This window comes from Rana temporaria, chromosome 11 (assembly GCF_905171775.1).
Source record: "Rana temporaria chromosome 11, aRanTem1.1, whole genome shotgun sequence".
Classification (NCBI taxonomy): Eukaryota; Metazoa; Chordata; class Amphibia; order Anura; family Ranidae; genus Rana; species Rana temporaria.
Genome location: NC_053499.1, coordinates 101796817 through 101822320, shown reverse-complemented (window position 1 = coordinate 101822320; position 25504 = coordinate 101796817). Strand labels below are relative to the sequence as shown.

The 25504-nt window shown below is 43.9% G+C and overlaps 1 protein-coding gene across 1 annotated transcript in view; it reads left to right on the top strand.

The window, feature by feature from the left end:
• Positions 1-22574, top strand: part of RASGRP2 (RAS guanyl releasing protein 2) — a 1313980-nt gene extending 1291406 nt beyond the window's left edge. The window contains exons 11-12 of the mRNA XM_040327755.1: positions 21417-21530; positions 22539-22574. Of these exons, the coding sequence (XP_040183689.1) occupies positions 21417-21530; positions 22539-22574 (150 nt within the window). The remainder of the gene's footprint in view (positions 1-21416; positions 21531-22538) is intronic.
• The last annotated feature ends 2930 nt before the right edge of the window (positions 22575-25504 follow it).

Below are 25504 nucleotides of genomic sequence, written 5' to 3'. Positions count from 1 at the left end.
GTGTTTTGTTTGAATTCTGTTAATGAAGGAATGTGACTTCTCTGGTGGAGTGATTAGTGTAACGGACCTATGAACTATTCTGCCTACAAAGGACTGCATGACTTGTTACAATTGGATTTACCACATTATATTCTGAGCTCAAAGGGTTAATTGTAGAGTGACTTTTTCACTGCTAAATGCTAATTGACTCTCTGTTGTGTATTACCAGTTAACAGCCTCCTGCCAGGTGTATGCTAACGTGATCATCTGTGAGTGTGTATTGTTCTAAAGGTTTATTGAATTCTATTGAGAAAGGAATGTGCCTGGCCAGGTCATGTTAAGTGGATCTCGGTGCCGGAATGTCTAGAGACTGATTGATTCAAGGAGATGTCATTATTTCAAAGTATCTGTGTGAAGGGGGGGCGGAGATTGTCATTGTTCCTGTAACAGTTGTAAGCACATATAAGCTAGGTGAAATGCCCCATTAAACAGTCTTGTTTGACCCCTCAAACGCAGCCTTGTCTCGTTCTTGAAAGGGGGACTCTCTCTCTCTCTGGATCTCGTGTATGGGGATACCGGCGGTACTTACATATCGCAGCTTGCCAGGAAAAAGGACGTCTCCAACGGCTGATACCCTCTCACTAGCCCGGGTAGCCGTTACAATTAGGTCATGATAATTCCAGACCGGCGCCGACATGTCTAGAATGTTTAGCAATTAGCCATCTGAAGGTGTATTGAAGCCCCCCCAGTGTGTGGGTGGAGAGTTTGATTGTTCCTGTGATCACTAAAGCATGCCTTGAAAACTGTATATAAACTTGAGAGCTAGCCATTAAAGTTGTCATACATTTGAAACCAGTAACAGAGCAAGTCTCGTTATTCTGGGAAATGGGATGTCTGATGTCTGTTGGACGGTTGGAGTGTCAGATGAGCTGTCGTAGTTGATGGGAGGTCGTAAACGGTGGTGACCGTTACAGTGGTGGCAGCAGTGGGATAATTCCATCGCTTAAAGGACAGCTACAAGGACTACTGGAGAACCGTGGCAGACCAGCCAGCAACCATAAGGCCTCGCACACACGGATGGACTGTCCGCTCAGAGATTTCTGTCTGATGGTTGTACACACCATCAGACAGAAATCCGCACGGACATGATACGCGGTGACGTGCGCGGCCCTGGAAGGTCAATGCTTCCACGCATGCGTCGAATCACTTCGACGAATGCGAGGGCTTTCGGCCGAGCGGACATGTACGGTCTGACGGACAGGCTTCCAGCGGACATGTTTCTTAGCATGCTAAGAAACATTTGTCCGCTGGAAACCTGTCCGATCTGCAGGAAAATTGTCCGGTCGGACGTACAGACGACCGAACATGTCCACTGAAACTGGTCTGCGGACCAGTTTCAGCGGACATGGTCGGTCGTGTGTACGGGGCCTTAGAAGATGGACATGATCACAGAACTTGTCCAAATGGATGGAGCTGAAAGACCCAACTTAACGGAAAGGCCCAGCGTAACAGACAGGACCCCGGAGGAGGCAAGTTTTGATCGGGCTGTCGAACTAAGACTGGCACACTATGGTCCTAACCCTCCACCGGAGATCATAGACCGAGTTATAGCTGCTGTGGACGCAAATTGGCTACGGCAAAAAGGTTCTGCAGCAGCAGAAGTCACAGCAGCACCAACTGAAAGGAGAAAGATACATTTTGCTGCTTTTAAGAACTTCATTGAAACTGAAGGGGAGATTGATGGGTACCTTGCTGATTTTGAACGGCAATATGCCCTACACCGGGTGCCTACAGAGGAATGGGTTACCATTTTGTCTGGGAAATTGTCCGGCCGGGCCAGTGAAGCGTTCAGGGCCATCCCAGACAAGGATATTATGAACTATGGACTGGTAAAAGAAGCACTTTTGGCCAGGTATGCTGTCACACCGGAGGCATACCGGAGGCGGTTCCGAGAGACGAGCAAGCAGACTGGAGACTCATATACCGAGTGGGCATGCCGCCTACACCGCACAGCATCCCACTGGGTCGATGGATGCCAAGCAGTATCCGGGGAAGAGGTGCTGCAGGTGTTCCTGCTGGAGCACTTCTTTGACAAACTGTCCCGGGAAGTCAGAGAGTGGGTCCGGGACAGAAACCCTTTCTCCTTGTCTGAAGCAGCTCGCCTGGTGGACGAATACACAGACGCCCGCAAACTGGACAACTCTGTGGTCAAGACAACAGCTCGGGTGGATTATCAATCAGCAGCACCCCCGCCGGCTATTGCCTACAAACCCCAGTCGGACCGTCCTACAACACCACCTCCAGCGGCCACTTATCCTCAGCAGCCCAGGTTCAACTCCCAGCCCATCAGGTGTTTTGGGTGTAAACAGCTGGGACACAGAAAGCTAGACTGTCCATTGAATCCACCCAGGCAGTCACAGTCATGGAGACAGCCAGAAAGGGGGAACCCCCGCACACCCATGCCTGCGGCCCACTGCGTTGAGGTGGAAGAACATTGGGGCGTTCTGCACGAGGCAGATCCGATACAAGCAACTAACCAGGACAACAGGCAGCAACACAGGCAGACTGTCTGGGTCAATGGAAAGGTAGCCAATGGACTACGCAATACTGGGGCCAGGATGACACTGCTACAGAAGAAACTCATCCCAGAGAGCCAGCACACCGGAGACATTGTAGCTGTAAGAGTAGCGGGAGGCACCGTCTTCCGGCTACCCGTTGCCCGGGTTCACCTGGATTGGGGGGTTGGTTCGGGACATGTGAATGTGGGGGTGATGAAGGATTTGCCAGCAGATGTACTACTGGGGAATGATTTGGCCCCCCTTGTTTCTGCGTACGCCCCGATGTGCCCCGCTGAAGCCCACACAGTGACTACCTGTGCCCCAACTCCCGTGCGCATGCCCGGCGGGCGTGATCGCCGCCGGGCACACGCGATCGCTCGTTACAGAGCGGGGACTGGGAGCTGTGTGTGTAAACACACAGCTCCCGGTCCTGTCAGGGGGGAAATGCTAATCCTCTGTTCATACAATGTATGAACAGAGGATCAGTGATTTCCCCTAGTGAGGCCACCTCCCCCACAGTAAGAACACACCCAGGGACATACTTAACCCCTTCCCCGCCCCCTAGTGTTAACCCCTTCACTGCCAGTGGCATTTTTATAGTAATCCAATGCATTTTTATAGCACTGATCGCTATAAAAATGCCAATGGTCCCAAAAATGTGTCAAACGTGTCCGAAGTGTCCGCCATAATGTCGCAGTACTGAAAGAAATCGCTGATCGCCGCCATTACTAGTAAAAAAAAATATTAATAAAAATGCCATTAAAATACCCCCTATTTTGTTAACGCTATAACTTTTGCGCAAACCAATCAATAAACGCTTATTGCAATTTTTTTTACGAAAAATATGTAGAAGAATACGTATCGGCCTAAACTGAGGAAAAAATAGTTTTTTTATATATTTTTGGGGAATATTTATTACAGCAAAAAGTAAAAAATATTATTTTTTTTCAAAATTGTCGCTTTATTTTTGTTTATAGTACAAAGACTAAAAACCACAGAGGTGATCAAATACCACCAAAAGAAAGCTCTATTTGTGGGAAAAAAAGGACGCCAATTTTGTTTGGGAGCCACGTCGCATGACCGCGCAATTGTCAGTTAAAGCGACGCAGTGCCAAATCGCAAAAAGTACTCTGATCTTTGACCAGCAATATGGTCCGGGGGTTAAGTGGTTAATGATTGCAAAGAATATTCTATGACTCATCTCTCTGTGTAGACTGTTGACATGTTAAATAAGGCTGGCTCTTGAAAGGCCTTTCATTGTGTGATAACACTGTTTAAAGCCTATTGATGCTCAGAGGTGTGAATACCTTTCTGTCAGAGACGGACCGTCTGTCTAAAGATGTGGATTGAGAAGAAATAATTGTGTGATGGTGTTTTGTTGGAATTCTGTTAATGAAGGAATGTGACTTCTCTGGTGGAGTGATTAGGTCATGATAATTATAGACCGGCGCCGACATGTCTAGAATGTTTAGCAATTAGCCATCTGAAGGTGTATTGAAGCCCCCCAGTGTGTGGGTGGAGAGTTTGATTGTTCCTGTGATCACTGAAGCATGCCTTGAAAACTGTATATAAACTTGAGAGCTAGCCATTAAAGTTGTCATACATTTGAAACCAGTAACAGAGCAAGTCTCGTTATTCTGGGAAATGGGATGTCTGATGTCTGTTGGACGGTTGGAGTGTCAGATGAGCTGTCGTAGTTGATGGAAGGTCATAAACGGTGGTGACCGTTACAGCGGCCTCCATCTCTGATTTGGAATATACAAGAGAAGGGTTTGTGGGACTTTAAATGAGGGAACGCCATGTCAAAGGGAATAATAACATAAAAATTAAGTAACAGTACATTACAATCTTAAATACATATCAAAAATGTTGTATCAAATAGATCGGTAGTCACAAGACTTACTCTAAATATGCTGCTCGTAGCATGCAATACAAAAATAAAAAACAGACATGGCAGATATACATGGTAAAATAAATCAATTTAAAAACATATGAAATATAGACAGGAAACTGTTGGCATCTAGTGGCACTCTACACATTTCCAGGCATTTCAGCCATTCATCAGGAGTGTTTTAAAGTAATATACTGGAAAGAAAAAAAAACAAGGATAAATAATAATGCCTTATGAATAGGGGAGGACAGGGACTATGTCCCAACAAGATGGAGACAGTTGGGAGACTTACTATACAGCCTCAAGGCCAGGTACGGTATCTGCCAAGAAAAAGAGGGTTCGGGCATGATGTCTCCCCCAGGGTTGAGACAGGGGAACCCTCCAAGGACGGGAAACAGCACCCAGAGCATAACACAGTGGTTACAGCTTGATTCAAAATACTATGGCCGGGATTCAGATACATTGGCGTATCTTTGAGCGGGCGTAGCGCATCTCATATGCGCTATACCGACGTAACGTAGAGAGGCAAGTACTGTATTCACAAAGCACTTGCTCCCATATGTACGCCGGCATAACGTAAATGGGCCGGCGAAAGCCCGCGTAATTCAAAGTAGCAAGGCAGTGGGCGTGTTGTATTATAATGAAGCGTGACCCCATGTAAATGAATGGCATATCGAACGGTGCATGCACACGCATGCTCAGAATCACGTCGCAAATACTCCTTAAGATACGTTGGCTCAATGCTTTCGATGTGAATGTAACCTACGCCCAGCCCCATTCACGTACGACTTACGCAAACGACCATACCATAACATGACTTACCCCTGATTTATGAGGGGTAAACTTACGCCGGACGTAAGCCTTACGTAGCTAAATCCGACGGGCGCAAGTACGTTCGTGAATCGGCGTATCTAGGTCATTTGCATATTCGACGCGTAAATCTACGGAAGCGCCCCTTGCAGCCAGTGTAAATGTGCACCCAAGATACGACGGCGTAAGGAGACTTATGTCGGTCGTATTTTGCAAAATTCAGGCCTATCTTAGTGTAGTAGAAATTCTGTCTGTTTGCAGAGCAGACAGACAGATATATTTTCTGTAATTCATCTTAATGAAATAATCCATATTTAAACTAAATAAATTCACTTACCATTCATTCTCTGCCATTCATACAAGTCAAGGGACCTCACACCATCTGTCCTCATCCATCGCTCTCAGTCATCACTGACTTCCAGCAGCTTGTTTCTTTATTATATAGGGTCAACATCAGTAACAAAAGGTGTGGCTTCACAAAACAGCCAATCAGACATGTTGTATACTTTCAAAAGAACCAATCACAGACATGTGATTCAAACAATGCTTAGTAGTGATGTATACAAACGGCTGGGGGCAGTCACCATGCTCTGTGAGACACAAAGGAATCAGAAAGCATGGCTGCACAGAGCCGTGTGCAAACCACCATTGCCATTGTTGCAAACCATACTTAAATCATGGATCAGATAACCATAATTTTCGTATAGTTATGCTACAGTTTCCATGTACGCAGATCTGTCCACTCTGAGTCATTTAATGCAGTCGACAAGAAGTGGCCAGTCCCTTGCTGAGGCATCCCTAAAAGGAGCTTGCAAATCTGCTGTGTCCATGAAAAGGTGTTTGCGCCGAAGGCCTTCCACCAACGTCTGTATGCGTGAATTTGCTCACCTGAGCGCGTTACAGCAAAACCGACACTGGGGGGACATCTGACAACATACATTTATAGAATTTTCCACAACAGTCCTCCCTTTTTTGTCATATTCTCCCAAGTGTCCCACGATGATCTTCTTCTTTACACCTGGAAATGAATCAGTCCTTACTGTCCATATGGGTTCATAAAAGGAAAACACGGCTTGACATGTAGACTCTGTTCTTCAGGAGGGATGACTTATAAGGAGGACACAACTTGGTGAGCTGTAGTAATCGCAGATCGGTCTGGGGTCCTCTGTCTTGTACGTGGGTCCGGCTTCGGGGCGACTCATCAAGGAAGATGTGGTCATCTGCTCCAGGTCTGGTCATGCGTCCAATCAGGCAACAGGAGCGCCTCATCACGACATAGAAAGAATAGAAATAAAAACGACATGAGTATATATAATCCCATTTTCATCAACCACGATCTGCTGTAAAATAAAAATTAAATCCCCTCAGATTCCCAGACCCTTCAAAGGACTCCCAACCTTCACTTAGTTACAGCTCTGGCTCTGCCTTGCAGGGACCCAAACCTTATCCATATGGGCCTGAACTCCAATTCCCAGTATCCGGATAGACAGCGCAAATCGTGGTGACGTCAGCACGCCGCTCTTCCCAACGCCGTTTTGTCCAATGACTTCTTCCAGGAGTACCCCTGGAAGAAGTCATTGGACGAAGCGGCGTTGGGAAGAGCGGCGTGCTGACGTCACCACGATTTGCGCTGTCTATCCGGAAGGACGAGCGGACAGTACAGCCGGCCGGCTAAACACACGACACGCACGATTTTTACTGCATAATTGTAAGTGCAATACTTTTTAACAATAAAAACCCTTTTTATGGTAATACACTATGTCAGCCTTCTCTCTTTTGGGTTACACTATGGAGATTGAGTGGTCTGACTTGTGAAAGTGAAAAACGTACCCTGGAGATCCTGGAAACTGTCTCGGTGGTTTTACTTGGCTACATGCTTGATTATTTCAATCATCTGGTAAGCAGCTAGGATATAACTGGTGGAGGACACTATCATCTGTCTTACAGATTCACGGGATACTGCCAGGATACTTTTCACCCATTTGGAGAATTTTCTGCCCTCTTTTCGATTTTCTCTGAGATCTTTCCACTCATATGGACTTTGCACTTTTCATTGGTTTTTCTCAGATTTCACTAGTGTTCTGTGCATGTAGCACCTATTTATATTTGAACGTCACGTTGATATTGTTTCACATTTTGCAGCACAGCTTTTTTCACAACCATTTGTATTTATGTCCATCTAACATATGAGTTGCAGCAGCTTGTTTTTTTGTTTTTCACTAGTTATTTTTATTTTTGTTATTTTTTATGTTTTTTATTCATTCGTGGCTGGTCTCATACCATGTATGTTTAAATTGACCAGCGCAGTATTTTTTCCTATACACAATAACTTGGGATGTATTTCATCGTTACCTCTGCTAAAATTTACTAAAAAAAAAAATACAAAATAAACAAAGATACTACTCATTTCTTTGATGTGGTTGAGCCGCTTCTTGCAGTGGCTGGCGTGGTCTCATCCATCAAGCTTCTTTACAAACAACCCAGTCACCTGGTTGGGAAAATTGAAAACCAATTACCGTGTCAGGTTCCAGGAGAGACTCCTGAACCCTTTTGAAGTTCATGTTACAGTGATCGCACTCACCCCATCACCTGAGAATAGACGTGACAGCTGATGAGGGGAGTACGACCCTGGTTTCGGTTGACCTCCAAACAAACCTTATGACAATAACCCCAACCTCCGGACTGTGTTCACTGCACAATCTGTGCGTGTCTCACCGTCGCCTGTAATTGCTTACCACCGCCTGTAATACCTGGAGCTATTGACAGGTTCTTCATCTAAGATGGGAACCTACTTCGCTAGACTGCTGCTTGCCGATTCAAATTCTATCAAAGAAAGACAGTCTTGGCACAAACTTGATTTAGAATTAGAAAGATTAGTGTTATTAGTTTGAAAAACTGTCACTTTTACATTTATTTATCCCCCCATTTTTTTCCTCATTACAGACTGGAGGAAGAAGAAACAATGGAGTAGCCTATGATACTTTAACCTCCTTAGACTCGTATTTATCCATGTGTACAGCTGCCTACATACACCTGCTCTCTATGTACAAACACTTCCAGAAACTTCTTGGACCTGAAAAATACTTATAAGCAGAAATCATTACTTCATCCCTCATATTTATCCTGCAGAGAATGGCAAACAAAAATGACATTCCTGTAAATTTTCAATTACTTTCTTTCAAAACCGATTCAAACAAAACCCTCTGTAACCCTTACTTTCCTCGTTCCTACAAAAATTCAACAGCCGCGACGCATTGGAGGATCACCGCCGTAAATTCGTGAGTGAATTCACGTTACTACATACAAACATTCATATACAAATGTGGGGGAGATATTCATAGTATCCAAAAAAAACAAAAACCACTTGGAAATCTGCCTTCACTTTCAGTAATAGAAGAAAATACAATGGGGAAAATATGAGAACAGCGTGAGAGCCTTGCATAGACCAGCTATACAACGTCCCCCTCTGAGGGTCACCAAAGCGTGTACCACACCTCTATCCACACTCATCATTACAGATTTATGAAGCCACATCTGAACTACATTCAAGGTATCTTTATTCTGAGGTCTCGTACCTCCAGCCAGAGTACCTTCCAAGGGAGTACAGCTTACTGTACCCTCTGACCACCTACGTCATTCTTTAAGGGGTCTCATGTCCGGAGCCCCAAACCCAGACTTCATATGTGGTGAAGCTGTCTGACTGGTGCACTGCATGGGCGGCACATCCCATGACGATACAAATCCCTTTTTTTCGGCGGACTCTGCGTCCAGAGCAGCCTGCACTTTACTTTCGGAGCAGTTATGGCTTGCGCCTTAATAATCATAACCGACACCCTGATTTCTGATTTTTATACACTGCCTGACCGGGCTGCTATCTTAATACTCCTCACATTTATGCTAATACAATCGCGCACAGGAATTCCAATTTATTCTACACGGCCCGACCTGTCTCACGATATAAAGCCTCCTAAATGTGTTCTTCAGACAACCTACAACGCACCATGAAATCCTCCACTTTTCAAAACAATTTTATGGCTTCTTTCTACCTGCGTCTAGATGATACAACAATAATGGTGAAGCCCTCCTGTTTGCTCTAAAATACCCAAAACTGTATTTACAGTATAACACTTCACAAGAACGACTGAAACTAAACTTTAAACACTCTTTCAAACGCCAAAATATTTTCCGTTGTCCTTTAAGGACACAAATCTCATTGCTCATCTTTCAGAAGACTTCAAAACTCCTCCCACTGACTTCCTGCTTATATATAAATTCTGAAAAAGGACTTCCTGTTGTATGCTCAGCTCGTAAACCCCAAACTGGTTTATTTACATAATGACAGGAAGAGGGAGGGGAGGGGGAAGTCTATCTTCATTGCCTCGTCTCAACACATCAAAAAACTCCATGGACCACATATATCCCCTGGAAGCAGGGCCACTGATAAGCCAGTACAACTGGCCCTGTTGTAGGGGGCCCCGGGCCAGCAGGGGCCCGGATGGCAACCCCCTTTAAAAAAAAGGGGTCCGGAGGTCCCCAGGGGCCCGGAGGCCCACAGGGTCCCAGATGACAACTCCCCTTTTTTTTATTTATTTTTTATAAAAAATATATATATTTTTTCTAATATATATATATTTTCAAATTTTTATTAAAGGGACATTTTTTTTCTTAGGGGTACGGGGGTCCCCAGGGGCTCGGAGATCCCCAGGGCCCGGGATGAAAATACCCCTTTTTTATAAAAAAATAAATACATTTTTATATATTTTTTTATTTCATATATATATATATATATATATATATATATATATTATTTTTAAAGGTCCCCAGGGCCCCGGATGGCAATCCCTCTTTTTTTATAAATTCTTTTTTTTTCATATTATTTTATTTCATTTTTTTTTCTTTTTATTCCATATATATATATATATATATATATATATATATATATATATATATATATATATATATATATATATATATATATATATATTAAAGGGCTCATGAGGTCTCCATGTGGCAAACCCCCCTTTTTTTTTTTTTTATTAAAGGGCCCAGAGGTCCACAGGGCCCTGAATGGCAACCCCCCCTTTTTTATTTCTATAAGTGTTTATTTATTTATTTTATATATTTTTTTATTTTTATTTTTTCATTTGTATTAATGATTTGTAAAGGGCCCCCCTCCGCTTCTCAATTCGCAGCAGCCCCCCCCCCCCCTCCCGCTTGTCAATTTCAATTTCAGACGGCAGCCCCCCCCCCCACCCCGGTTCTCTGCTCCAGGTGCCTACCAATGCCGCCAATCCCGTAACGTGCTGCAGAGACAGTTTCAAGGCGGGCCAGGGGTGGAGCTAAAGGCGGGACCAGGGGTGGAGCTGAAGGGGGCCCCGTCAGGTAGGCTGTATGGGGCCCCATGATTTCTATCAGCGGCCCTGCCTGGAAGTATTATCCAGTAGTAAACAAAGCCAGAACTGAATCTCCTCTGCCCTTCTCCTTTTAAAACAAAATTCTTTTGGTTCAGAAAAGGTAAAACAATCTCCTCCCATCTGCAGAATAGGAGTTGATCATTCCTGACCCTACGATCTTCAAAAACAATGAATTGCCCACAGGGAAACTCCCAAATATTCAAACCCAAAAACAACGCACATCGCTGTGTACAAAAATGCATTCAAACCAGTCCCATAATTCATCAAAATTCAGTGCATGCAAAGCAGAGTCTTTTCAAAAGCCTCCACTCTTACACTGCAAAGTCAGCCGGTAGGTTAGTCAGATCCTGTATATAAATTAGCCCTAGCACCCAAAGCACTATTCAAAGATAGCGCTTAAACTGCATCTCAAAAATGGCCGACAACAAGCCAAGCAACAATGGCGCCATTTACGCTTGCAAAAAACAATTTAACTGCGCTTCCAAATCACCTGTTTACCAAAGGACAGACCATACTACACACACATAAAGGAAAACAAAAATGTTCTCCACCAGATCCCAACACAGAAAAGACCGCACTAAACATCAAAATCTGCCCCAAAGGCTGCGAAATTCCACCGCACAGTCACATGGTATGATACCCAAAAGAAAGGTGGCTGCACCTTCTCCTATAGGACAACCCACAGGCCAAAAATGGCCGCCATATGCAGTTTTTCAAAACCTGCCTAGAATCTTTCTCCACAAAGACAAAACATGGAACATCAAAAACAAACACCAAAAGCATTTTCTAAAAACAACCAACCAACAAGGCACACACTTTAGGCTCCTTCAAATATGGTGTGAACCCCTCATAATGAGCACAGCACAGGAATGGTGGGAACCCCTCACAATGAGCACAGGGATGGTGGGAACCCCTCATAATGAGCGCAGCACAGGAATGGTGGGAACCCCTCACAATGAGCACAGGGATGGTGGGAACCCCTCACAATGAGCACAGGGATGGTGGGAACCCCTCACAATGAGCACAGGAATGGTGGGAACCCCTCACAATGAGCACAGGGATGGTGGGAACCCCTCATAATGAGCACAGCACAGGCATTCAACACTAGTCACCCCTCCCCAGAGCCGCATTTTAGGCTGCTTCAAATCTGACATTTTGCCAACTAAAACAGCACATTCAAAAAAATATGTTAGTTATATGAAACACAACATAAAATAAAAACACTTTTCTCAAAGTTCATGTACACACCGTGGCATCACCTTTCATAACAAGCCATTTAAGAAATTCACAGTGAGGTCACATCATTTAAAACGCCTGCTATGGTTTACAGAGGGTTACCAACTTTGACTCAGTGATGGGACAGCCATGCTGGTTGCCCATTCACCCACTAAAGCACACACTCACGGGGACATGTGTATTTATCCATTTCTATTCCTCACATAGATCATTGAACATATTACAAAATTCAAGGAGCATACAGGGATCCAACAATACTGTCCGCCCATCCCCCGAGCCTCATGGTCCACCAAACAAATCGCCCCTCCCCCACCAAAGCACATGACAAGAGAAGCCATCTTTAAAAGCCATGCCTGGCTGAACAAACTGTACACAAAAGATAACTTTTCTAAACAGTTTCAATCTGGTCAAACAATCAATTCAATCACTTACTTACAAACTGTTCAATCATACAGCATTCAGGCATACACACATAAACATTCCAGAATCAGTCCACACACACAGGCACACACAACTCATACATCTCTCACACAACACATACAAGTCAAACTTTCAGTCCATGCCAAAATCATACATGCACATACGATCAAATCCACAGTCACATACAATCAGAATCATACCTATACACATCCAATCGATTTCACAGACACACACAATCACACAAGCATTATTTCAAAAAGACGACAAATTTGTTCTTTCGCAGAGCAGAGCCCCCCCACGCATCGGAACATAACACTACTCTTCCCCATTTGAACCGATGCCCAAAGGGGGCCCAGTCTACTCCTACCTGGCTCGCCAATTAACTGTAGTAGAAATTCTGGCTTTTTGCAGAGAAGACAGACAGATATCTTTTCTGTAATTCATCTTAATGTAATAATCCATATTTAAACTAAATAAATTCACTTACCATTCATTCTCTGCCATTCATACAAGTCAAGAGACCTCACACCATCTGTCCTCATCCATCGCTCTCAGCCATTACTGACTTCCAGCAGCTTGTTTCTTTATTATATAGGGTCAACATCAGTAACAAAAGGTGTGGCTTCACAAAACAGCCAATCAGACATGTTGTATACTTTCAAAAGAACCAATCACAGACATGTGATTCAAACAATGCTTAGTAGTGATGTATACAAACGGCTGAGGGCAGTCACCATGCTCTGTGAGACACAAAGGAATCAGAAAGCATGGCTGCACAGAGCCGTGTGCAAACCACCATTGCCATTGTTGCAAACCATACTTAAATCATGGATCAGATAACCATAATTTTCGTATAGTTATGCTACAGTTTCCATGTACGCAGATCTGTCCACTCGGAGTCAATTAATGCAGTCGACAAGAAGTGGCCAGTCCCTTGCTGAGGCATAAATGGGCATCCCTAAAAGGAGCTCGCAAATCTGCTGGGTCCATGAAAAGGTGTTTGCGCCAAAGGCCTTCCACCAACGTCTGTATGCGTGAATTCGCTCACCTGAGCGCGTTACAGCAAAACCGACACTGGGGGGAAATCTGACAACATACATTTATAGAATTTTCCACAACACTCAGTTCCTGAATAAGCACATCGATACGACGGCGCACATTTGGACTTACGACGGCGTATCTGGAGATACGCCGTCGTAAGTCCTTTCTGAATCCGGGCCTATGTGCACGTTGAGTTCATAGTGTTCCTAAAACAAGTGTGTAAAAATAGTGTAGCAAGATATCTATGTGTTCCTATAAGGGGACTGCATGGGGAAATGAGTAAGCAACAAAACCAAACAAGGGAGAAAAAAAAACATACCAAGAGGTGGTGACTGAGCTCCCAGCGATAAGGGTGATCTGTGTGTAGGATCAGGTGTGTGGTTCCTTGTGATTGAGTCAAGCAAATGAACCATCGGCTGCTCCAAGGCTACTATATACCCCCATTCCCAGGTGGGGCCCTGATTGGCCATTCTGCACAAGACAGATGGGGAGGGAAATTCCCAGCTGCGTGTGGTGGAGCCATCAGCAGTGGGTTCCAGTGGCGGCCCGTCCATAGGGGCGCCGCCCCCCATCCCCCAGTTAGTAAAAAAAAAAAAAAAAAATTTTTTAAACCTGTCCCTTTAAAAAATAAAAAATCCAAAAAAGGGCCTCATATGTGCACTGTGTCTGCGCGCCGGACGCGTGCAGAAAGAGTAGCGCCACGTCTGTGCAATCACGGGATTGCAGACGCGGCGCTACATTGTGGAAGCCAAAATATCCCTTTGTGGCGTTCTCCATCGCTCCACTTGCTTCCGGCGCGATGGACATTATGGTTATCGCCGAGCGGGTGCACCCGCTTTCAGTGTGCACCCGCTTTCAGTGTGCACCCGCTCGTCTCTGTGCTCATTCCGACGTCACTGGCAAAACAGGAAGTGACGGCGGGACTGCTTGAGCTCAGTGCGCCCTTTTTTTTTTTTTTAAATAAAAGGTTTTTGCATGTAATATTCGGCTACTGGCATCCAACCTCCACCCCCCCCCCCCCCCTGCTTAATCCAATTTTTTTAAATATTCAGAGAAAATAATGCCAGGCAACAACCGCCGCTATTTGTGAATTATAAAAAAAAGTTTTTTTCAATAACCCCCCCCCCCCCGCGGTTATTAAAAAAAACTTTTTTTATAAATTATTTACCCATTTATTAACAACACTTATTTTCTATGTAAAAATTAATTACAGCACAAATAGCGGCCGGTAACACTACCCCACCAGACCACCCCCCCCCCCAGTTATTAAAAAAAAAAACGCCGTCAACACCACACCACCCCCCGCTTGCAAATTGTCCTGCGACTTGGGACTGGAAAGTTGCAGGATAAGTTGGACCCGATGATTTCCAATGAGAACTGTTCATATCTGTGCAACTTTGAAGTAGTTCCTGCATTACTTTTGTCCCACTTTGATGTGACTTGAGGTCCATAGACCTCCAGAATACATAGGCATTGCTTTAAGTCGCTGCAAAATCGCACCAAAAAATTGTGGCAGAATCTTGCGACTTTCAGGCTAATGCAGTCTGAAAGTTGCACAATTCTACTGCAATTTTGATGCGATTTAAAGCAATGCCTGTGTATTCTGGAGGTCTATGGACCTCAAGTTGCATAAAAGTGGGACCAAAGTAATGCAGGGACTACTTTGAAGTCGCACAGATATGAACGGTTCTCATTGGAAATCATGGGGTACGACTTGTCATGCAACGTTTAAGTCCCAAGTCGCAGGACAAGTAATGCCTGCAGTCTCTGGTAATCTTGTGCAGTATGTCCGCAGTCTCTGGTAATCTTGTGCAGTATGTCTGCAGTCTCTGGTAATCTCCTGCAGTATGTCCGCAGTCTCTGGTAATCTCCTGCAGTATGTCCGCAGTCTCTGGTAATCTCCTGCAGTATGTCCGCAGTCTCTGGTAATCTCCTGCAGTATGTCTGCAGTCTCTGGTAATCTTGTGCAGTATGTCTGCAGTCTCTGGTAATCTTGTGCAGTATGTCCGCAGTCTCTGGTAATCTCCTACAGTATGTCTGCAGTCTCTGGTAATCTCCTGCAGTATGTCCGCAGTTTCTGATAATCTCCTGCAGTATGTCCACAGTTTCTGATAATCTCCTGCAGTATGTCCGCAGTTTCTGATAATCTCCTGCAGTATGTCCGCAGTCTCTGTTAATCTTTTGCAGTATGTCCGCAGTTTCTGATAATCTCATGCAATATGTCCGCAGTTTCTGATAATCTCGTGCAATATGTCCGCAGTCTCTGATAATCTCATGCAGTATGTCCGCAGTCTCTAGTAATCTCTTGCCCATTTTGAGTCCTTCATTACTAACAGTGTCATATTTTAGTTTGTTTGCACCGATCTGTAAGGCTGCGCTATATACCATGATTTGTGATGCTGGGGCTGTATACTCTGTGCTGTGACGCTGAGCTGTATACTCCTGACATTCAGTGGAAGCAAGTGGAATACAGGGGACGGAGCGGTGGATTCTATAAGGGGTGTGGCTTATGAGAAGTGGGAGGGACCAAATGTGGAAGGGCGGGGTATTGCGCCCCCCCATCCTAAAACTTCACCAGCTGCCACTGGTGGGTTCCCCGTCTACACAAGACAGACGGGGAGGGGAATTCCAAGCTGCGTGTGGTGGAGCCATCAGCAGTGGGTTCCCCGTCCATCTCGTATGTGGTCAGGGATGGAAAAAAAAGACATCAAATTGATGTCAATGACGCTGTTATTGCAGCGTCGAAGCATGTCGCCGATGCGCAGGAGGCCAGCCCCCACCCCCACCAAAGGGTGGGGGAGGTCTGGGCTGCTGCGCATAGCAACCCCGGAGCCAGAGAAAACATCCAACCCCCCCAAAAACCCAAACTGAACCGGACAAGGGGTTGGGAATTGGTCTGGTAACAATAGTGGGTTGAATGTAATACATAGAAAAAATGCTAAATGCTAAAGTACTGGCACCAGTCCCATCTTTGCCTTTGTCACCAGGCCCGGACTGGCCATAGGGCATACCGGGCATTTGATGGGGTAAAAGTGATGGCATTTGATGGGCAGGAGTGGCTGCATTTGATTGGGCACAAGTGGCTGTATTAGATGGGACACAGTAGCTGCATTTGATGGGGCACAGTGGCTGCATTTAAAGGGCACAGCGGCTGCATTTGATGGGCACAGTGGCTGCATTTGATGGCACAGTGAGGCTGCAATTGATGAGCAGGCTCTAATCTCCTCAAATGATTTCTTACACTCATTTTTCAACTCAGTGATACTTTCAAAAATATAATATTGTACACATTTAATCTGCCATAAAAATGGACATACACAGAAACCCAAGTTGATCATAACTCCTTCTGGTACTAGATCAGCTCTGTTTTGGTCCAGTCTATAAAAGTCTTGGTGTCATTTCTTAACCACTGTCCACATCTGTCTGTCATGTCAGTCATGAACTGTTAAATCCGATTTGGGGATCTCAATTAAGACCTTTTTGTGATGAAACAGTGAGTCCAAAACTTAAGATTATTAGGTAGGTGCTTTAATTACAGACACTGCAGTGGAGAAACACAGTACTACGTTCTAAGTAAGGCAGTAAAGTGAGAGTGTTTCTGAGCTCACATCAAGTATGTTCTAGGCGTGATATAGGTGTGATTGTATAGTTTAGTCCAATCAGCATTAATATCTTCTTAGTAGCAAGGGAACAGTTAAATGGGTGGTTACAACATGTGACTGATAGAAAGTGAAAGAAAACATGGGCGCCGCCATGACAGTACTGGACCAATCCAGATAGATAACTGTCCATTCTTCTGAGCAAAAGGGAGTAAACTGCCGCTTCTTATCTGGCGATGAAGATCATCGTAGACTGAAAACTTTTGTGTCTAGACAAGATGAAGCAAGAAAGTGCATTTACAAATTCTTAAAGTGATAGACATATATATATATATATATACATAGATAGATAGATAGATAGATAGATAGATAGATAGATAGATAGATAGATAGATAGATATATGTCTATGACTCAACATTATCAGACCCCTATGATGCTAATTGTTAAGTCTGTAATCTGTGAGATGTTTCCATCATGTCAGCATGCTACTGATTATGGGCTGGATTCAGAAAGAAGATACAACGGCGTATCTCCGGATACGCCATCGTATCTCTGAGTTTCGGGGTTGTATCTATGCGACTGATTCATAGAATCAGTTACGCATAGATTTCCCTAAGATCCGACCAGCATAAGTGTCTTACACCGTCGAATCTTAGGCTGCATATTTACGCTGGCCGCTAGGTGGTGCTTCCGTATAGTTACGCGATGAATATGCTAATTAGGTAGATACGCCGATTCAGAAACGTACGTCTGGCCGGCGCATTTTTTTACGTCGTTTACTTTAGGCTTTTTCCGGCGTAAAGTTACCCCTGCTATATGAGGCGTAGCCAATGTTAAGTATGGACGTCGTTCCCGCGTCGAGTTTTGAAAATTTGACGTTGTTTGCGTAAGTCGTTCGCGAATAGGGCTGTACGTAAAATACGTCAAATATTCATTTGAATAAAACATTCCCACATCATCCCCATTTGAATTAGGCGAGCTTACGCCGGACCAAATACGTTACGCCGCCGTAACTAAGGGCGCAAGTTCTTTCTGAATAGGGAACTTGCGCCCTAATTTACGGCGGCGTAACGTTCCTGAGATACGTTACGCCGGCCCATAGATACACAATTGTATCTGAATCTAGCCTATTTGTCTGCAGACATGTTTCTGGTGTGTCAGTATGTTGCTGGCTATGTCTGCAGACATGTTTCTGGTGTGTCAGTTTGTTGCTGACTATGTCTAGTGCGTCTGTATGGTACTGATTCTGTGTCTGCAGATACATTTCTGGCATGTCAGTATGGTTTTTACTCCTTGTCTGCAAATATGTTTCTGGCGTGTCAGAATTGCTGTTTTGTGGGCGTATTGTTGGTGTGTAGTTTAGTATACATTTTGTGTTTCCTGACATGTTTTTGGTTTGTGTGTATGGTTTTGTTTCTTTGCAGGCATATGTTATGAATAAATGGATGGTAAAAGGATAAAAATGGATAAAAGGTTGTAACCTTTAGCATCCAATCAGTAAGCTGTAATGATGCACAGTAACCTCTAGCAACCAATCAGTGAGCAGTAATGATGTGCTGTAAACTTTTTCCACAATAAACTTACAAACGGAGACACAAAACGGATTACATGCTTTTACAATGACTTTAACTAGATTTTTTTTTCCGGAGTTTGGCTTATATTGCAGCCATCCCTGAAAATAACGCTAAGTCTTATTTTTGGGGTAGGGCTTATTTTCGGGGAAACAGGGTAGTAGCTTAACCACTGAATAGATATTTGAGCAAAGTGATAACATTAACCACTTAAGGACCGCCTCCTGCACATTTACGTCGGCAGAATGGCACGGCTGGGCACAGGCACGTACCTGTACGTCCCCTTTAAGTGCCCAGCCGTGGGTCGCGGGCCCAAAACACGGTCCGAAGCTCCGTGAACGCGGCCCCGGGACCCGCGGACCCGATCGCCACCGGTGTCCCGCGATTGGTCACAGGAGCTGAAGAATGGGGAGAGGAGTGTGTGTAAACACCCCTTCCCCGTTCTTCACAGTGGCAATGTCACTGATCGTCTGTTCCCTGATATAGGGAAAGGCGATCAGTGATGTCACATGTCCAGCACCGCCCCCCTACAGTTAGAAACACATATGAGGTCACACATAACCCCTACAGAGCCCCCTAGTGGTTGACTCCTAAACTGCAATTGTCATTTTCACAGTAAACAATGCATTTTATACCACTTTTTGCTGTGAAGATGACAATGGTCCCAAAAATGTGTCAAAATTGTCCGATGTGTCCGCCATAATGCCGCAGTCACGAAAACAATCGCTGATCACCGCCATTAGTAGTAAAAAAAAAATATTAACAAAAATGACATAAAACTATCCCCTATTTTGTAAACGCTATACATTTTGCGCAAACCAATCATTAAACGCTTATTGCAATTTTTTTTACCAAAAATATGTAGAAGAATACTGTAACGGAATGACCCGTGACACCCAGAGACTTTTGAAGGGGTACTTCTGTGCCAGCGTCACTAATGACTCTTGGGTCTAGGGTCACCCTGTGCCCCTTTTGGGGTGACTGATAACTGATAATTCATGTATTACAGGAGATCTGGACATATTACAGGTGATTTCATGCTGACCCACACCAGGTCAATAGACTCCTGAAAGACATTCCATTGTCCATTGTGTGATGCTAATACTGTGTTGTGTCTATTGTACCAATTAAGTCTGAAAGGTCAGATGTCTCCTTTCAGGGGTAGGGAATTAGCATGTCAATTATGTTTAGTAAAGGAATGTGTTTTGTGTAACAGGTGATGGGAACTGGTTGCGGAGACAGGCAGTGTGGATAATGACTAATAATTAACTCAAATGAATGTCATTGTCTAAGAGAAGGTGTATTGAAGCCCCCCATTGTGTGATGTGTGGGTGGAGTGTGTCTTTGTCCCTGTGATTAACTGTAACATGCTTGTACTGTATATAAGAAAGCTAAGATACCATTAAACGTATTCATTCATACATTTTGAAACCAGAGAACAGAGTGTATGTCTCATTTATTCTGGGAAATGGATCTGTCAGATTGTCGCATAAGCTGTCATGGAGCGATGGAATGGGATATCGTAAACGGTGGTGACCGTTACAAGTGGTGGCAACAGTGGGATGTTTCCATCGCCAGAAGAACAGCTACAAGGGCACAGGACAATGGAGACACAGTATGAACGGCTGAAGCTCTCTTCCCTCATGGACTTACTGGAGAGCCGGGGCAGACCGGCCAGCAACCGTAAGAAAAGGGACATTATCGCACAACTTGTCGAAATGGATAGAGCTGAAAGGCCGGTGTAACAGACAGGACACCTGAGGAAGAAAGGAAGAAAGTTTTGATTGGGCTGTTAAACGTGGACTGGCACAGTATGGTCCTAATCATCCACCAAAAGAAAGTGGGAAAAAAAGAACGCCAATTTTGTTTGGGAGCCACATCGCACATCCGCGCAATTGTCAGTTAAATCGACGCAGTGCCGAATCGCAAAAACTGGCCAGGTCCTTTACCTGCGTAATGGTCCGGGTCTTAAGTGGTTAAAGCAAGTGCCGGGGATGCAGTATTTTATAAAAGGCTTAGAAAATCCATTTCTCATGAAAGTCATTTTGAGAAATGAGTGTTATAATATATATTATATATATACACACACACAATATAAACTCTTAAAAGTAATAGCATTGTGCATTTTAACATTAGCTTACACAGAGCTAATACTTTGGGGGGGATTTACTAAAATGGGAACACTTAGGCCCCTTTCACATGGGGCGAATCAGTAATGATCCGCCTCTGTATGTCCGTAAGCTCACGCTCCGTATATCCCCGCTGAGCGGCAGATGACAGGGCGGTCTTTGCACACTGTGCAGGGACCGCCCTGTCTTCTCTCCGCTCTCCCCTATGGGGGGAGCGGATGAACACGAACCGTATGTCTGTGTTCATCCGATCCGCTCTGCTGACGGAAGAAAATAGGATTTTCTTCCGTCTGCAAAATCGGATGTTTGCGGAAAGGCGGACGATTATGGGTGTCAGCGAATGTTCATCCGATGACACCCGCAATCACATAGGGACCAATGTATGTCCCCTTTTCATCCGCAAACGGATGGATGAAAAAGCGGACATACGGTCCGCACGTGTGAAAGGGGCCTTAGAATCTAGTGCAGCTGTGCATGGTTGCCAATCAGCCACTAACTGCAGCTTGTTCAATTAAGGAGTGGCAGAAAAATCTGGAAACTGATTGGTTTCTGTGCAGAACTGCACCAGATTTTGCATGCTCCAGTTTTAGTAAATTTCCCCTTTGTTTACAATTGTATTTACACAAAACTGTAATTGTATTTATCTGTAGTGAAGTAAGCTTACATACAATACCACATTGTTACTATTATTAAAGGTAGTATTTTATCTGTCACTTAGCAGACATAGGTGATTACAAATATTATAAGTTTACTTTTTTATTCCTCAGAAAATACCCATTAAGTCACCAGCTTCCCCTTCACATCCTATGGAAGAATGGGCTTTGGTCAAAGCAAAACCTGATGAATCTTTGTTATGTCAGCACATAGAGAAAATGGTGGAGGTAAGTGCATTACTACTGCAATTTGAAATCTTTTACTGCACTGATGATGCAGTCTGAGCTTTATAACATAACCAGAACCATTTAATACCACTGCTGACTTCTCTTCTGAAATGCTAGTTGCCTACTGGGCACTTTCACCCCCTTCCTGCCTAGGCCAATTTTCAGCTTTCAGCGCTGTCACATGATAATTGCGCAGTCATGTAACACTGTAATCAAATTATTATTTTTTTTACACAAATAGAGCTTTCTTTTGGTGGTATTTAATCACTGCTGGGTTTTTTAAATGGAAAAAGACCAAAAACGTTGAAAAAAACATTTTTTCCTAGTTTCTGTCGGTAAATTTTCTCCTTCATTGATGCACTAATGAGGCAGCACTGATAGGCTGCACTACTGGGCACTGATGAGGCGGTACTTATGGGCACTGATGAGGCAGCACTGAAGGGCACTGATTAGGTGGCACTGATGGAGGCACTAATATTCCGCACTGATGGGCACTGATAGGTGGCACTGGTGGGCAATACTGATGAGCAGGCACTGAAAGGCAGCACTGACTGGCTGTTGCCTAATGGGCACTGATTGGTGTCAAGGATAGGCACTGATTTGTGTCACATTTGGGGCTGGCCCTGATTACCTCTACAGGTCTCCCCTGAGAGGAAATGCCGGTGATTGTCTCTTCTCGCCACACATTCGGTCAGTGTGAGCCGAGGAGAGCTGATAAATGATACTCCCTTGTTTACATGTGACTGGCTGTGATTGGACACAGCCGATCACATGGGTAGAGCCACGTCATCAGCTCTTAACTGAGATCGGGCACGTGAGAGCGGTGGTTCTGGGGTACCGTCATATGACATTGTCCCAGAATGAGAGTGCCACCCCGTCACCATAATTTTTCTATACGGCGGGCGGTAGGTGGGTACCCTCTATTTCTATTGAGGGTACTCACCTCTTTTAAGGATTCACTTGATAGGTGTTTGGAGACTATTTTAAAGAACTTCTTTGCTCTTGTAGGCTTATCACTGGCCTACACCATGGCAAAGGCTGTAGAAATTAATAGTACACTTTCTCCTGGTATAGACCATCCCAAACTTCCTTCAAGATTGTAGCCCTCACCCTTGGCCCTTCTATTTTGTGTAGACACTAAGGAAAATGTTATCCATGTGATCTCCAGAATTTCCTTACTTTCTGTACATATGCACAGAATCTTATGGCTTAAAGCTTGGGCGACTGACCAAGTCTGGGAGAGATACCTTTTGAGCATGATCTTTGATGGTGAGCTTCTCTCTAGGAACTCCCTCAATAAATACATCCAGACAGCTCCTAAATCGAAGGGGATTCTTGCTCTATTATCAACAATTCCCTATTGAATAGATATCCATTTCCTTGTGTATGAGATTTCTTTGCCCTCTCCAGGCATCACCACCTACTGCAAGTCATTGTGCAGACCTTCCACCTCAAAGCCCATTGAACCTGCTAAAAGGCCTTTTTTTTACATTGAAGATTTGCCCTATATCTGGAAGCACATGGGTAGTCTATTAATCTTTACCCCAACCTAGAAATGAGGCATTTTCTTTTTGACCTTTTCTCTCATTCTGTCTCATGGAAAGGTACGCAATAAACCTTATTGCTGGCCTCTCTATCTATTCCTTGCTCCTATATAAAGTATTTCTCTACTCCTCTGCTTTTTGGGAAGGAACATAGTTTCACATACCCAGCTTGACCTTAATATTGCAATAATCTGGAAAATAATACTTCCCTATTCTACACAAGGACCCCTGTAATTTTTGGGCAGCATATCCCATCAAGCATATCCCATCAAACCCATGATATATTAGTCAACATGTAGTAGCTAGGCTCTCATAAGGTCTTCCTTGACTCTGCCATTTTGTCAACTTTCATTGTTAGACAATTACCTAGTCTCTTGTAGACCTGCCACTAGATCTCTCATGTAAGGAATTTTGGGTTCCATTCACGAAGCAGTATCTACTACTTTAAGAAATGCGGTAAAATACTGCATGTGCTTTTTTATGAAGTGATTCAGTATTTAAGAATCAGAATTTAGTAGTGAAAGCCTGCAGTAATTTATTTCAGCCGGCATCCTTAACAACCAGTAACTGTCATGGTTGTTAAGCAGTGGGCGGCTGCTGTGTCCTTAAAGTGATACTAAAGCTCCCGTGTCATACACTTGGCGTACATAGCCGCCAAATGTATGACTCGGCCCCGGCTCAGTTGCCTGCGTCATTGGATTTGATTGACAGCAGCGGGAGTCAATGGCTGCACTGCTATCAATCTATTCAATCAACACCGAGACTCCGTGGAGAAGAGATGTCGGGGACATGCACAGCAGGTTAATGGGCTCAGTTAAGTAAAATGGGGAGGCTGGAGGGCCTGTCTTTGCCATGTGTTTTTTCACCTTAATGCATAGGATGCATCAAGGTAAAAAAACACAAACCTTTACAACCCCTTTAACAACCGTTGAGTCATCAGCTGTCAGTGGGGTTCCCCGCCGACAGGTGAATGTTAAGAAAAGCTTTGCTGCCAAAAAAAAATCATGGAAAGAATGTGGAAGTCCCCTTTAACAAGGAGGCCCCAGATCCCCACCCCTCATATGTGAATAAGTATGGGGTACCTAGTACCCCTACTCATATACCAAAAAAGTGCTTAAAAAGTAAATAAAAAGGTAGACAGTTTTTTAAAAGTTCTATTTTTTTTTTGAAAAAAAGCATGTTTCCTGGTGTAGATCCATTGTCAATAATGATGACCGCCATCCACTGCTCTGCTGACCCAATAAAAAAGGATGCTGGCTCTCGCCATTTGAAAGCTCCACTGCCTCCTATCGCTAAATAAACTAAGCGATGGGGCCACCAGATTATGTCACCAGGTGGATCTGCCCCTTGTGAGGTCATCCACCCATCCTTGTAGATAACCTATGTCTAATTAGATTAACAGGTTATTCCCCAAATACCAAAGTAATGTATCTGCTTTTGCATACAATTTACAAGAGGTAAGAGTCATTTGATGTGTAAAATGGACTTTGTCTGGTTTCTATGCCTGTGGGCGATGTCAGGCTTGCAAACAATGTAAATTTAACATTAAAAAACGTAAAGAATTTACTTCATTTTCAACCAAAAAATCATATACCATCAAAAATCTGATTACGTGCAACACAGTGGGTGTGGTCTATATGCTGGAGTGCGATTGTGGACTCCAGTATATAGGCCGCACCTCACGATCCTTAGCCGTTAGAGTTGGCGAACATGTAAATAATATCAAGTTGGGTTTACGCTCCCACAGTGTCTCCAGACATTTTAGACAATGTCATGACAGGAATCCCAGATGTCTTAAATTTTGGGGTTTAGAAAGGGTTGACAGACACTGGAGGGGAGGCAATTATATTCGACACATTAGCCAAAGGGAATCTTTTTGGATTTTTGAGGCTAAGGTTCTTACCCCTGAAGGACTTAATGTCGATTTTTAGTAAGATATTTTATCTAATTTAATTTAATATATTACTTTTTTATTTAATATTATTGATGTATGGGTAATTTATGTATTGAAATTTAGATTATGTCAATATACAATTTTTGTAATTTTTGTTTAAGTTTATGAATTATTTCTAAGGACGGTATCGAGCGATTAAATTTTTTCTTAATTTTCTTATGTGATCTACTTTTTGGCCACAAGATGGCAATAGTGGTTTTTAATGCTGTTCGTAGACTCCTATGTGAGAACAATAAAGTTGTCCACAATAGAACATGACGCTGGACGTTCCGCTCTGCGTGTCCACGTCTTGTTGCAGGAAAATCGCCTTGACAACGACAGTATACTTATAGGCGAGCCAGTGACGTTTCAGGCTCCGCCCACTGAGGAAGTTGTAAAACGTAACATGTACGGGGTATAGGAGCCTGAATACACGTCGCTCGTTGCCTTCTTTTGGAATCAAGTTTTCCCTGCATTTCCCTGCATTCTTTACTGAC